Source organism: Canis lupus, chromosome 7, assembly GCF_003254725.2.
Source record: "Canis lupus dingo isolate Sandy chromosome 7, ASM325472v2, whole genome shotgun sequence".
NCBI lineage: Eukaryota > Metazoa > Chordata > Mammalia > Carnivora > Canidae > Canis > Canis lupus.
Genome location: NC_064249.1, coordinates 30431409 through 30446506, shown reverse-complemented (window position 1 = coordinate 30446506; position 15098 = coordinate 30431409). Strand labels below are relative to the sequence as shown.

Here is a 15098-nt window from a genome sequence, read left to right as displayed (position 1 = left end):
GATTATCCTGTTTGGCTTCTCCTGTGTGACTCTGGCTAAGTTACTTGCCCTCTCTGGGCTTCTGTGTGCCAGCACAGAAGAAGAATCTGGACAGGGACTGGTGGTGAGTGGATTTGCCAGGCTTCAACAAGCTCTGGAGTCCTTAGCCATTCTAAAGAAAAGTCATTCATTGGGCTCCAGGAAAACAAACTCAGATGTATCATAATCTTTCCTTCAACCCAGCTTTTAAGCCCTAAATGCTTCCAGAAGCCTCATAGTTCTATCATTTCTGAGCCCCTTGCCAAGCCCAGTTTTGAGACAAGGAAGTTAGGGAGGAGTTTTTTATTCCTGTACAGCTCTATTTTTATCTGGAATGTATCTTCCTGCACACCAGTGATTGGTGCCTTCGAAGCTGAGGTAAAGTACGCTGTCAGCAGGACCCGAGCAATAAATAGCCATGGACAGAGAGACTGATCTGTTATGTGGGCAGGAAGTTAGACAGATGGACAAACCAATCAGCCCAGCGTCTTTGCCAAGAGTGGCTCAGTTAATCACACTGTGCCTAAAGCCTCTCAGTAGCTCCTGAGGGACAAGATGTTTGCCTGTGACCACGCCCATCATGGCAGGTGTGGAAGGCAGACAGGTGTGAGTCCTGTGAGCACTACCCAGCAGGGCACGACTCAGTGGGCCTCAGATGCCCCCACGCCTCCCCGGCATTATGGGTAGCCCTGGCATCCTGAACGGAGGTGAATCCTTTCACATCTTTGTGCAAAGTCAGTATTGGGTGTTTAGGCTGGAATGGGCTTGACCTTGAATTATAACAGGAAACAGTAAAGACCAACTGTTCTTTCCTCCAGAACAGCCTGTTCGCAGATCTGAAGGTCTGTGCTCCCAGCCATGCCTTTCCATGTCTAAGCAAAGCCTTCTCTGTGGAGCTCGGCCCCATTTACTTAACTTCACAACCAAAAGTTAGTGAGGGTTGGGGCTTGCCCTGCCCCTGGTCCAACCAGGTGGGTCTAGGACGACCAGTGACATTTGCTTTGGAGGGAGCACCCAAATAAGAAAGGCTGGAGACACCTTTGAGCACAGAAGGAGGGACCTAGAAGTGTGTGCACATGAGCTTGTTGCTCACGCATGCATGTGTGAGTGTGAGCATGCAGCCTATAGGGGCGCAAGCCTGCAACTGGAAGGAGGCATGCCTTGTCTTTGTGGGCCACAAGCCCCCTGGAGGGATAAAGAGAGACTTTCTTGGGTCAGCCAGTTTGCAGAGGGGACATGGCAGAGGGAGTTTGCAGCCATCATTGTGGTCCCAAACACCAAAAGTCTAATGTCTATAGGACTGGACACTGAAAAAATACTAAAGCCAGGTGGTTACGTGGGCCACATGCAACTGGGCAGAAGGAGGTGGCCACTGGTGGCACTCACTGACTCACTGCATGTGTCTCTGTGACCAGGGGCACATGGGAGCCAACAGTGGCCAGGGTGCATCTCGGTCAGGTCAGCAGCCTGGAGGCACCTCGAGGGGTGGCCGCAAAGGACCAGTGACAGAGCAGGGGCACAGGCATGCTTGTGGCCAACTTGGAGAAGTCTACCCTCCAGGTGGTTCCTCCAGCACAAAGGGACAGAGTGGGAGAGGAATGAGGTCTCTCGGTGAGGACGCCGTGCAGCGCAGAAGCGCATCGTGCGCGTACCTAACCTGAATCCCCAGATCGCCGATGGCAATGACAAGCCTTCTAAAGCTCTTAAGTGAATCCTTGAATCTCGCTATTTCGCGGGTCAGAAGTGCTCCTGGCTGCACGACTCTTCCGAGGACCCACGCGGAAATCATTCAGTCCACAGACCCGCCCTAGGAGCGCTTTACGACTATTACCCTGTCGAGGCACAGAGAAGTAAAGCCATTTGCCCTGGTCACTGAGCCCATAAGACAGGGAACCACCCAGGGGTTGAGTCCAGGTGGTCCAGCTTTCATCGGCCATACTACCTGCCCCTCATATTATTTCTTTATTCATTTCTTTATTTATCAATTAATAATTTCTTATTAATTCTTTATAATTAAATATATACCACACACTTCTTTGTCCAAGGCACTCATGGAGAGAGGACAGGACATATACAGGTTAAAAGTTCAATAAAGGGCACTTGCTTACCCCATTCTATACACTACAAGCCCTGCTTTCCAAGGCATCTGCCAGCCCCCATTTCTGAAAGCCTCTTCTGACCAAGAGGAGGAGACTCCTGTGCCATCTATGCGATACCCTCTTTTCAGCCTGGGTCTTTGAAGAATGAGGAACAAGGGGCTTGTACACTTCCCAGATTCCTGGGTATCTCTTGGGGACAAGACCAAGTTTTGTTCCTCTCCAGACCCCCAGAGTCACACCCAGGACTGAGCACATCGTAAATATGCACTAAATGTGGTTGACTGGATGATTTTTAAAATCCCATGAGCTCCCTGGGTGGCTCAGTGGTTTGGCGCCTGCCTTCAGCCCAGGGAGTGATCCTGGAGACCCCAGATCGAGTCCCACGTCAGACTCCCTGCATGGAGCCTGCTTCTCCCTTTGCCTGTGTCTCTGCCTCTCTGTGTGTGTGTGTGTGTGTGTGTGTGTGTGTGTGTGTGTCTCATGAATAAATAAATAAAATCTTTTTTTATTTATTCATGAGAGACACACACAGAGAGAGAGAGGCAGAGATACAGGCAGAGAGAGAAGCAAACCTCCCGCAGGGAGCCTGATGTGGGACTTGATCCTGGGACCCTGGGATCACGACCTGAGCCAAAGACAGAAGCTCAACCGCTGAGCCACCCAGGTGCCCCAATAAATAAAATCTTAAAAAAAAAAATCCTCGGATGCAGGGGCCAATTGCAAGAGGCTATTGAAATACCTCATTGTCACAGCTTCCCTGCTCATGGCCACAAAACAAATGCCTTGTGTGGCACCCAGGAACAACACTTGAGAAGAGCCAAGTGTACATTTGTCGATTAACTTTCGCTTCCCTTTGGTTTGCCAGGAAAGATCAGAGCCCAGTGCCAAAGTGGATGAATCGGCGCCCCCCTCCGTGGCCCAGCTGGCTGGGCTGTTCAGGGAGCAGGCTGCTGCTGCAAAGGAGGTGAGTCAGGCGGCTTCTGAGCCCCTCTTCTGGGAGGGGGCTGGAGGAAGGGGAAGTCTGGGTCAGGCCCAGAGGAGAGGGAGGGAGGAGGCTTTGTAATTACCAAATTAGGAAGAGAAGCCAGAGAGGGGTCCCTCTGAATGTGAGGAATGTGGCCATGTGGCTGGGCCTGTGCAGGATCTTTCCCCACCAGAGTGAGGCTTACACTCTGGCCGGGAGGGAGGAGGCACAGGGCAGAGAGCTGGAAAGATGGGAGTCTGGATCCATTTCCATCTTCATCATCCACCGTGGGAGACTTAGATCCTGCCCTGCCATGCCAGGCCTGGACTGGTTCAGAATAAAGAGATGACCACGCTTGACTCCTGCCCCAGAGCCCAGGAGTCTGGAGCAAGGCAAGACCCGGGGCGGATTCCAAATGGAGAATTGAAGAGGAAGAAAAACCCTCAGGGAAGTGCATTCAGATAGGAAACCAGGGATCCAGTGACCCATGGGCTCCAGGGGGATCCTGCTGGAGAGGACAGTGTGAAAAGAGAGAGTGCTAGAGAGATCTAGTCCCACAGTATGAAGGGCTCATTAGGAGTGACAGGAAAGAGGAGCACCCCAAGGTGGGGGGTGGCCCCTTGAGGCAAACAAGGGCATAGCTATCAATCATGCTTTTTTAGGCACAGTATTTTGTGCTTTTGTTTTCCCACCTGAAAAAATCAGACAGTACAGGAATGTCATAAAGGGTGAAGAAGATAGTGTTGATCTAAGGTGCTGTCAGAGCTTGGAAGCTGGAAGCAGGTGTCATTTTGAGATGTTGTCTCAGGCCAATGAATCTCAAGTAAAAGAAGATGCTCCAGCAGAAAATGATCAGGACAGGAGCCTGGAAGTCCAAAGGGGTCGACAGTGGAATAGAATTAATGCGTATAGCTATTGGGCAGCCTTAAAGACAGGCAACGCCTCCCTCCATCCTTTCTCTCCAGACATCCCTGACCATTCCTAAAACCAGCTTCCACTTCCTTCTCTTCCTCCCTGTTGCCTGATTAGCTCTCTCTTTCTCTCTCTGTGTGTCTGTCTGTCCCCCTCCCTCTAGACACCAGCCTGTAAACCAACAAGAAGGAAACCACCCTGCTCCCTCCCTCTGTTCCCCCCCAAGGTAGAGCTGGGCCAGAATGGTGAGGAGGTAAGTGCTGTGCCAGGGCTCAGGGGACACTGGTTATGGATTTCCTTCTTTCTCCTTCTTCTAGGAGGGGGCACAAAATGCACACATTTAGACCTTGAAACCTGTGCAGGCCATGTCTCCTTTTCAGGTTCAGGGCTGAATCTCCTCTTCTCAAGGCTTCCAGAATCCTTTACTGGGACATCAGGTTCCTTTCTACATTTTCTATGGGGCCTCCTTCAGGATTTGTCTAGGACAGGAACACTGTTTTCCAAGCCTGAGAATTTCAGCAAAGAGAACAGGCCATACAGTATTACCACGCCACCTTCGGGAGTCACAAAAGTTATATTTTACTCCAGGTCCAACTTCTATGATCTTCCTTGTGGGGAAGTCACCTGGAAAGAGAGGCTACACATACATAAGGCAGAGTCACCACACAAGAGAGTACTGTGGCTCCGTGCTATCCTTGTAATGGCTGGCTTTTGTTTTGGACCATTGGAAGAAAATCAGAGCACACAGAGGCCTCATTGCCTTCCCATATAAATAGCCAATGTTACCAACAAAAGAAAGGCTCTGGTATCACAGATCATAGGCAGCAATAGATTGCCAGACTGGGTATGTACTACCCTTATTTATCTAATTGTAGCTGTAGAGTGACTTCTCTGCATCCTGTCCCAGCAGCTCTGTGAACCTTCACTGTAGTACATCATGGTCCTCCAGAAATGAACTTGCGTGTTCTTCTTGTCCATCCTGGGAGGCCAACGCCAAGAGAGAGCAAGCCAGCCAAAGACAGTTCAGTTTCCAAATCCCACTTCAACTACCTCTCTCCCCCTTCCTTTTTGGGGACCAGCGACCTGACCATAAATACTAGATACCCGTGTGACTGTGAGCACCTGTTGTAGTGACCATGTGGGGTCAAGCAACAGTTTTCAAGCCTTTCCCGCCCAAGGCTTACATGCTGCAACCCATCAGAGAAAGCAGGAACTCATTGCTGCTCCTGCTCTATGGGGGTGCGGGCATCTAGAGCCCCACTGCTCTGAGACTACTCCCCACCAGGCACAGAACAAGGGTCTCCTTCGGGAGTGGGAATCCCAATCTCACAGTTTTTAAAAATTGAGGTTTTTGTTGGCATTTCTTCAAGCACTGATATGATGATTCTGTGGCTTCACGAAGTTATTAGCCAGTGCTATGGCCAAATACATTCCAACAACTTCTCTTTATGGGGTCAACTTCTCCTTGTGACTTTTAGCCCTCGGGGCTTGGTGTCTGTGCCAGGCCACCTGTTGAGGCCATGGCCATTAGGAGCCTACTGTGAGGCTGCCCTCTGATGACTTGGACTTAGCCCTGGAGAAGCCCCTGTCCTGCACCGAGCCTACTTCCTTATTTGTGAAATGGGATAGGAACACTAACCAGATGGGGACAGAACTGGGACATTTTATTCCCTGAAATAAAAGCAGAGTGAGTCAGGTTAGTTCATTGGCTCTGGGAGAAATAAATCTACAGGTTCATCCCACGGGGCACCACCCAGAAGCTAAACGGCAAGTGTGAGCCAAGGGCTAGATGAATAATAGGAGGCTAGCTTTTAGAACAAAAATCCTGCCTAGAGTGACAGGCTGCTTGCACATAGGAAGGACATTGCTTCCAGGATCAATGGAAGCACTTTCTGTCACTTGAAAATCACGTAGAAATAGAGAACAACCAGCTTTGTTTGGCTGGGCTGGATGGAGGCTGCTGCCTGCAGCTCTTCTCCACTCTTTAAGCCCAGCCTGCAGAAGCCCTAACTCTGGAAGCCTCAGGGGGCCTCAGGGTGGTGGCGGGGCAGTCAGGCTGCTGCTTAGTTCTCAATGCACAGGGCAGGGAAGGCTCTTTCCATCCCTTCTTCACTCCTGCCTCCTCCCTAGTCCTGCTCAGGCCTGAGCCAGTGGGGTGACCAGAGGAGTTAGTTATCCCTCTCTGCAGGACCCAACCTCAACAGTATTTAGTATAGCAGCAGCCCCTGCCTCTTCTGCCTGAGAAGGGCTGAAAAGCACTCCCATCTGAAAAATCAGGTTAATAATTTCTAGACATTACAGGAGTGTCATATGTACACGTATAAACTGATACACAGAGCTGGAGGCGGGTTTTTCTCCCCGGCCACTGGCCTGGAGTCCTGTGTTAAATGCCAGAGGAAATGCTGCCACCTGCTGCCATACCCAGGAACTGCACTAGCTGCTATTTTGGAATCTTCCAGCTTTGCAGTTCAATTCAAATCAACAAGGACTTTGTGGAGCAGGAGCTGGGTTCCCAGGGCTGTCCTATAGTGAACAGGCTGTGTTATTGAATGTCCACCCTCTTCAGAAGACAGTGGTCACTTGGGAAAGAGAGGAGTTTCTGGTATTACATAAAGTGAGCTTTGTAAGCAAAATCATTGTTGCAGTTCCCAAAACAGTATCTTTAGAAATACTGGCTCATGTGAAATTTCATCATAAAGCACAGAAATTAAGAACATCTGGTTTGGGGGGCACCTGGGTGGCTCAGGCGGTTAAGCCTCTGCCTTCAGCTCAGGTCATGACCTCAGGGTCTTGGAATGATCCCTTGGCTCAATGGGGAATCTGCTTCTCCCTTTCCCTCTACCTCTGCCTCCCACTCATCCTCACCTGCTCTCTCAAATAAATAAGTAAAATCTTAAAAAAAAAAAAAAAAAGGAACAACTGATTTGGGGCTAGAGGCTCTTTGTATTCATCTGGGACACATGGCTCCTTGCAAGATCGTTCTAGGAATATGTCTGACTGTGTAAACTCATGGAGCCAGAGACACCTTCAAGCGGCACAGTCCTTAGAATCATTTTTTTAATCGTATTATTTATTTGAGAGAGAGAGAGAATGAGCACAAGAACATGCATAAAGTGAGGAGAGGGGCAAAGGAAGGGAGAAGCAGACTCCCTGCAGAGCAGGGAGCCCAAAGTAGGGCTCAATCCCAGGACCCTGGGATCATGACCTGAGTGGAAATTAGTAGTCGTCCACTTACCTGACTAAGCCAGCCAGGCATCCCACGAATCATTTATTCTAACCCACCTGTCTGGGTCATGGTTGAGAAGGCTGAGGCCAGGGCACCCCTCTGGCTCCTGTCAAAGGCAGAGTCCCAGCTGGAAACTACCACTCCCATGCTTCTCACTCAGTGCTGGGCCTTAAAAAAGTCACAAGGAGTTCAATTGAGTAAGTCTTCCTCCTTCCATCACTAACAATCAGCTCCCAATAAATATCTCAGAATATTTCCAAGAGATTGGTGTTATTCTTCTTTTTATGATTCAGGTAAACTAGTACACGGGGGCGAGGAGCCCGTAACATATGCTTGATCTCCAAACTGTAGAAAAGTCCCTTTTCTGCCTTGGCCTCTGCTAAACAACGTGAAAGTCACCATCATCACCATCATCATCACTGTCATCACTCCTGCATGTTGAGGATCAGTTTACCTGTAGAACCAGACTCAAGCTGCAGGGACTTTACACAAAACAAGAAGTCCATTTTTTAGATAAAATAAAATAGAGACAGATTCCTGACATACATTCATCACAAAAATATCTCCAACTAACAGAATATATGTATGGTTTTATGCATATGTATTAGCCATTGACTGCTTCTAGAGGCCAGGGATGAAATCATACTCATATTCATATAACCAACACAATGCCTGGAATGTAGTAGATAATAAATGTTTGCTTAATTGAAATGAAGTCAATGTTTTGGAAAAGGATAATCTATAAATAACACTATTGGTGGGATTTTTCCAAAATAACATTAATTCAAGGGAGGGATTTCGGTTAACTCCATGAGGTTTCACCTTTGGTCTGTGGCTTCTTGTTTTGTTTGTGCAAACAGAACACATGGTCATTTCACCCTTTCTCTTTGGAATTCCCTCCTGTGGTTGGCTCACTTTGTTGAAAGTCATGAGGTGAAGATCTCATCCCATCAAATGGAGTCTGTTCTCTCGTAATGACCATGAAGTCATCCTTCCTGGATCAGGGGGCCTCCTGTGTTTCAGACATCTGTCCTGCCAGCTCTGATTCATAGATTCAAGTGGTCTTGTTAGCTGTGAGATGGAGGAAGGGGTGGAGGGTAGTCTATGCCAGCCCAGGCCCTGACCAGGTAAGTAGGAGAGGCTGCAGCTAAGTGGGAAAGTTTGAGACCAACTTCTGCTCCTCTTCTTCCACTTGCGCTTTGCGGACTCCAGCCAGAATGCCACCTCCCTTCACCTCACTCATTTCATTGTCTTGGTCCATTTGCTCCATAGAAATCACCATCCAATGCAAGCCATCCTCCTAAAGTCAAGGTGAAGAGCTCTCCTCTGATTGAGAAGCTTCAGGTAAGTGCAGTATGGTTACCTCTGACCCCACGCCATCTCTTATCCAACATCGGCATGTCTTTGGGGCTCCCGGGGGTAGTACCATCTGTCACCTGAAGAGTTGATCTCTGAGAACCAGCTATGGAGGATAAGGAGCTCTATCTAGGGGCCAAGGGCTAAAATAAGGATCACATCAAGCATGAGCTCATGTAGTAAACAGCTAATGGTGGTTGGTGGATAGTGGGGTGCCTCAAGAGTCTGGAAAAAGACACTATATATAGCACAGGAAACACTCCAGGACTAGCCAAGTCCTCTCTCCCAAGGTCTGAATGCCCCCACACCCCATTTTGATTTTAACACAGGACTGAAATTCAGCTGGTAGGCATTGCTTTGATGGGGCCAAATCTGTTGTTTGGAAAGCCTACCTCTCTACCTATCACCTTGTGAGCCCAGAGCCCCGCCATCATGCTCATAGCCGACTTTCCTGGAGAGTAAATACCGAGACCTAAAGGGTGTGTAACCACCCGACTCCTACTGCTTTACGTCAGGGTTTCTCAACCTGGGCAACATTTGGTCAGGATAATTTTGTGGCAGGGCACTGCCTTGTGCATTGCAAGATGTTTAGCAGCATCCCAGTCCCTACCCACCAGGTGGCAGGAGCACTCTCCAACAAGTTGTGACAGTAAAAAAAAAAAGTCTCTGGGCATTCCCAAATGTCTCCTGGACCACTGGTCTAGAATTTTAGAGCAAGAAAACAGCAGAGCAGGCAGGAGGAGTTAATGAATGGTTTATGAAACACCTATACCAAAAAAAAAAAGAAAGAAACACCTATACCCCGTGTCAGTCCTCAAGGACGGGTTGCTGGAAAGGAAGGAGGAGGGTGCTTGTGAGGGGGGAACAGTGTGAGCTAAAGCACAGGGTATGGTTGGCGTATGTCTGGGCGGGCCCATGAAGGCCGCTCCGGCTTTAACCACAGGCTCTGTGCAAGCTCTTATACACTGTATCCTCCATCTGGGCCCAACTAAGAAAACAGCTCATCTACTTTGTTCTGGAGCCGTTATTAGGGGTGTGTCAAGACAAGTAGCCACAGCTTCTGCAATTCCACCTCTGGGAGAGCCCTGGGATTTGGCCCCCAGCCTGATTTGGGGTTAAGGAAAGCATCTCTGGTTTCTGGCCATGAGCCCATTCTGTGGAGGGTGGGAGGGGGGCTCCCCTGCCCTTGTGGCACTCCAGCTGCACAGAAGGAGTGGGGCTGTCTGTCACACTGGGAGGCTTGTAGGGATCCCATGTATGGGAGGGGGATGTCTCGGATGGGATCCAGATGTGGACATGGCCCATAGTAGCCAGCCAAGGGGTGTAGGCCAGGACCCGCACCTTTGCCTCCCTGCAGCCCACCTCAGCCCTCATCTGAGTGCCAGGAATTAGTGCGTGCATGCTCTGTGCCCACAGTCTTGGGCTCCTTCCCCTTTCCCATCAGTAAAGAGCCTCTCTGGGAAGCATAGCAACTGAGGACGAGGTTGTGTTCACCAGTCGTTCAATCTCATTAAGAATATCAGCAACAGGATGACAGTTTGGCCAGATTCCATAGGGACTTTACTTTGTTGGGAAGGACGGGGTTGGGGGGAGGGGGCAAGAACTAAGAAATGCACCATCAGCTAGACTTTTCATCTAAATATTCTATTAGATGAGTTATGAAGTATGATTTTTCCTCACTGGAGTACTCCATAATTCAGAGTTCAGGTTTCCTGCTGGCTAGCGAGATGTCTTTTGTTTGCAAGCAGTCTTAGAGAGGGAACTTTCCACGCTTGGAACTGGGCAGGGAGGGAGACCTCCTTTATCACCCAGCCTAAGTATCTACTGCCCTGAAGCCCTGTGACCAAACCTGCCCCTGGTACTCATCACATGCTGCTCCTTAACATGGCTTGTGTTCACAGCATTGCCATGTAACTTTCATATTTTTAATTCTTACCACAACTCAGTCTTGCCCATCTTCTAAGTTTTTTCTTAAAATCACAGTAGAAATACTGACACTTTTCTAAACACGAATAATGCTGTGTAGCCTGCTGGTCCTAAAGCACACACAGGAGTTCCCCAAGACAACAGAGCCCCACTGGAGGAAGGGAGCCCTGAGGGAGCTCTGGAAGGAGGGGGTGGGTGTGGGGTACGAGTGGGTGGTGGCTGGAGAGAGTGCCAGGGACTAGATCACAGAAGATTATTCAGGTCAGGCTCACTGGTTTGGACAAATAAAGAATCTGATACTCAGAAAGGCTATTTATTGGACTCACTGAAGATCACACACCTATTAAGTGAAAGATCCAAGTCTTGCAGTTAGCTCTGTATGGAGAGCTTCCCTCTGCACCATCTGCCCCTCATGCCTTTACCTTCCCTGTGAGGGCCCTGCGGTCCCCAGGACTGGAGGACGTCTCTGTACAAGGATTTGGTGACCAAGCAGGAGGAGTGCCCCTAGATGGCGCTAAAGAGCACCCGTGCTGACTGCGTTCCACACAGCTCTTCTGCACCATCTTCTCAGGGCCACCAGATGGACCTGCCCCCCACCCCCGCCTCCTCCCATACCCAATTTTTGGCTCCCTCAGACCTCAGTTCCCTTGGGGTAATCTCTCCCCTTTGTGGCCCTCCGGATTCACTTGAATCTGGTTTCACCTGCCCCACAATGGCCCAGATGGAGCACACACTGGCATCTGTTCTGCTAACTCCCTCCAAGGGCTGCGCAGCCTACTGTGTACACCACTCTGGCCATCTACCAACACGCCTTGAGAGACAAGCAGACCTGGCTTGAATCCCAGGGCAGGCTCCTTAGCTACTTTCCTGATGTGTGCAATGAGAACAAAAGGGAGCATATAGGGCTGTTGTAGAGGGAAAAGCTGCACGTGCCAGCAAATAGTAGGCATCCGGTAAGCAGAGACTACTACTGGCTCAGCCGAGAAAGCTGATAAAGGGGCTGACTTGCTGTGAGACCCTGTGCCTGCGGTGCTGGCAGTTGCTATCTCGGCCTCTGTCTATAAGCTGGGGCTGATCCAGGACATTTTTGTTGGCCCCAAATCAGTACTTTCTGGGCATTCTGGAATGAATGCAGCCTGTGGTAAGTCAGGTAGCAGGAGATGGCTTGAGTATGCAGTGCTTCCTGGGGAAGGACATGCTATGACAATGGATGGTTGGTGAGGAAGTGGCACAAAGAGCCTCATGTTACCTAGCCCCAACCAGTTGTGGGCCATGTACCCAACAAGCTCAAGCGGGAACGCTCATCTTCTCCCACCCCTATCTGAAATGTCTCACTTTCTCTTGGCAGGCCAATTTAGCTTTTGATCCAGCAGCCCTGCTACCGGGGGCCTCCCCCAAGAGTCCTGGGCTTAAGGCTGTGGTGTCACCATTCCAGAGCCCACCTTCCACCCCCAGCAGCCCCGGCGTGCGGCCTCAGGCCGGGGAGCCAGAGGAGGTGCCAGTTAGCTTTGACCAGCCTCCTGAAGGGAGCCACCTGCCTTGTTACAATAAGGTAATGTCTGGGTTCAAAGCACTGTGGCATGTATGTGGAAATGTAGGCTCTGGACAGTCCTCAATTATTTCTGCCATGATGTTGTCCTGGGGAAGGAAGGACATCTCTTCTTGCTAGTGATCTGTGACTGAGATGGCCCCTCTACCTGGCCTGCCTCTCTCATCTCCTCTCCCAGGAACTGTGCCATTCACCCAGAAGGCACACTTGGGAGATAGAGAGCTCTAGCCTTTGTGGAGAGAGGGCTGAGAATTCAGAACTGATCCCAGCTGCACAGATCATTGTGTCAAAAGTTGAAAACAAAATCTAAAGCCCTGATCAGTGATTCACACAGAGGGTGGGCAGGGTCAGTAGGACTCCAAAACACGCTGTTCTGGCTTGATGTAAACACATCTAAGTGTCCCAGTATGGGCTCAACTCATTCTTACTGCAGCTTGCCCCGTTTAAAGAGGATCCGAACTGTTCCGTTTGAAAAAGATGTACATAGGGCCTGTTTCTTTCATCAGATCCTCGGCCCTGCTATACACAGTAAGAATCAGAGGTACAATTGGATACAGCCCATGCAGGTGCTCAGCAAAGCTGGGCCAGAGCCAGGCAAGGGCCAACATAAAGGGATCTGATGCCAGGTAATGGCAAATGGAGAGAACTTTACAGGTATGGATGGAAAGGGGTGTCTTCTGGACCATTTCAGAAAATCCATGGGGAAAAAGGTCAAATGTGTAGAAACAGGAAGGACCCAAGGAAACAAACTGGTGCTAAGTCTTAAGCCTGCTGGCTGGGGATAGGGTGGAGACCCTCCAGCTCACGGTAAGCAGGGACGCCTGACAACTGAGAGGAACCCAGGCCAGAGCCTCCCCTTTTCACAAGGTGCTCTCTAGGGAGGTTGCTGACTGCGGGGGCAGGGCTAGACCTTGATAGCCTGCAGGGCTGGCCAAACTGTAGTCTCAGGAAAGAGCCCTTATATGGCAAGTATTCACTCGAAATTTCTGAGAAGGAACTAGGATCAACAAATACCAAAACATAAGCCAATGGGAAGATCAGATTTACAAAAATAAGATTTGAGTCTTATGAAATAAGATTTTTATCTACATATATAATTTTAAAAGACACACCATTTGAATAAAGTAGAGAATCCAAATAAACATCTCCACTGAACTTCTGGCAAAGTCCAGTGGGCCTAGATGAGGCCTGAGCGATCCTGAGATTCACACACTTACCAAACAGGAGATGATTTTCAGGCAGCTGGAGGCTCCTAAAGCAAGGCTTCTGTTCATGGTGGACCTGAGCCCAGGAAAGTGAAGGTGTTTCGCTGCACAGCTTTCCCAGGATTAGCCGGCTCTGGGGAGGGCTGGGAGGGCAGGCTGGGGAAGGGGACCAAGCCAGTTATTGGCTGTCCAGCTATGTGCCCATGAGGTCCCAGGCCATCTTCAGGCCCCTAATCCTCTTGTTTGTTGGGTTCACTCTTGTCAAAATATAATTTCCTAAATGTTAAAACATGACTCCTATGCAAAACAGAGAGACATTTTATGCAGTTTGTAAATTTGTGAAGAAACCTGTAAGATGGTAAACCTCATTCAAAGAACTAATTATTTATAGGCAACTGAAAAAAACAAATGTTAGGGGCTCCTGGGTAGCTCAATTGGTTAAGCATCTACCTTCAGCTCAGGTCATGATCCCCAGACTTGTCAGTCGTGAGATTGAGCCAGGAGCAAGGTTCCCTTCCCCTCAGCCTGCAGGCCTCTCTGCTTATGCACTTGCGCTCTCTCTTTCTCTCTCTGTCAAATAAATAAAACTCTTAAAAACACAAAACAAATATTAGAATTAAGTTGCTAAATTAGACACCACGCTGGTTAATGTCTTACAGGATAATAAAAGTGTAGGTTCTCTTTAGTGGATGGGAAGCATTTGCATCTTCAGGAGGTGAGGCAAAAAACGCACAGGTTACCCTTGTGATTTCACAGCCCTGGGGCTCTAGCCCAGGATACAAAGCACACAGGGGTCCCTTCTCATGGAAAATCAAATGACCCTTAAAGGCTGGCAGACAGAGCCGCCCTTCAGCCTGACACTGAAAGACATGTAGTCCCCCTCTGGAACTCTTTCACAGGTTGTGGATAATATCCCTTACCTCGTTCTTCCAGGTTCGGACGAGAGGCTCGATAAAAAGGCGCCCTCCCTCCAGGCGATTCCGAAGGTCTCAGTCAGACTGTGGGGAACTGGGAGATTACAGGGCCCCCGAGTCATCCCAGGAGAATGGTGCCAAGGAAGAGAACGGGGATGAGGTGTTCTCGTCCAAGAGCAAGGCCCCGGGGTCCCCTGCACCCAGCCAGGGGCCGGTGGGAGAGGAAGCAGGGAGGCCGCCCGGGTCCCAGGAGAAGCCTCCTCTGAGGAGGACGTCCAGCAGAACAGAGAAGCAGGAGGAGACGGGCAAGGCCCAGGACGAAGCCCAGCATCACCCGAAGGCCATGGGGGGCTCTGAAGAGGAGGCCGGCCCGCCTCCAGCTGCCAACGAGGCTGTCCCAGCAGCCCTTGCCTCCAGCCCAGAGGCAGCGAATGGGTGCGGGAGCCCCACAGAAGAAAAAGCCCCGGGAGAAAAGACAGAAGAGTCTGCAGAAGCGAAGGAGGAGAGGGCAGGAAATGAAGAGGATGAGCCCAGACAAGGTAGCCAAGGCACAGAGGTGCTGGAGGAGGAAGCTGTGGGGGAGGCCCCACCAGGCCCCACTGGAAGAGTGGAGGGCCACAGCAGTCCTGAGCAGGGGAGAGGCCAGGAGAAGGATGAAGAGGGGGCCTGTCAGGAGCCAGGTGGCCACCCCTGTGATGCAGCCCCTAAGACGGAGGTAAGTGGCCTCCACGGTCAGCTGAGGCAGGCAGGGCTGGGGTGGCATGTGCGTGCCCATCCTTCCTCACAAATTGGCTCTGGTGTGCAGGCACAAAGGCCCTGGCTTGAGACAGGCCGCTGTGGACAGTGAGGGACAGACAGACCATCCCTGTGCTGGCCTTCCCATGCACTCGGCGTCCTGGGGTACTCTGGGTGCATGTGGGTATCTGGCG

The 15098-nt window shown here is 50.2% G+C and overlaps 1 protein-coding gene across 4 annotated transcripts in view; it reads left to right on the top strand.

Moving 5' to 3' along the window:
• Positions 1 to 15098, top strand: part of RCSD1 (RCSD domain containing 1) — a 97188-nt gene that overhangs the window by 75388 nt on the left and 6702 nt on the right. For 2 of the 4 annotated variants that reach the window (XM_049112354.1, XM_049112355.1), the window contains exons 2-6: positions 2983 to 3081; positions 4157 to 4246; positions 8492 to 8563; positions 11850 to 12053; positions 14189 to 14884. In XM_049112354.1, coding sequence (XP_048968311.1) covers positions 2983 to 3081; positions 4157 to 4246; positions 8492 to 8563; positions 11850 to 12053; positions 14189 to 14884 — 1161 coding nt within the window. The remainder of the gene's footprint in view (positions 1 to 2982; positions 3082 to 4156; positions 4247 to 8491; positions 8564 to 11849; positions 12054 to 14188; positions 14885 to 15098) is intronic. The other 2 variants (XM_049112356.1, XM_049112357.1) reach the window with 1 other exon arrangement.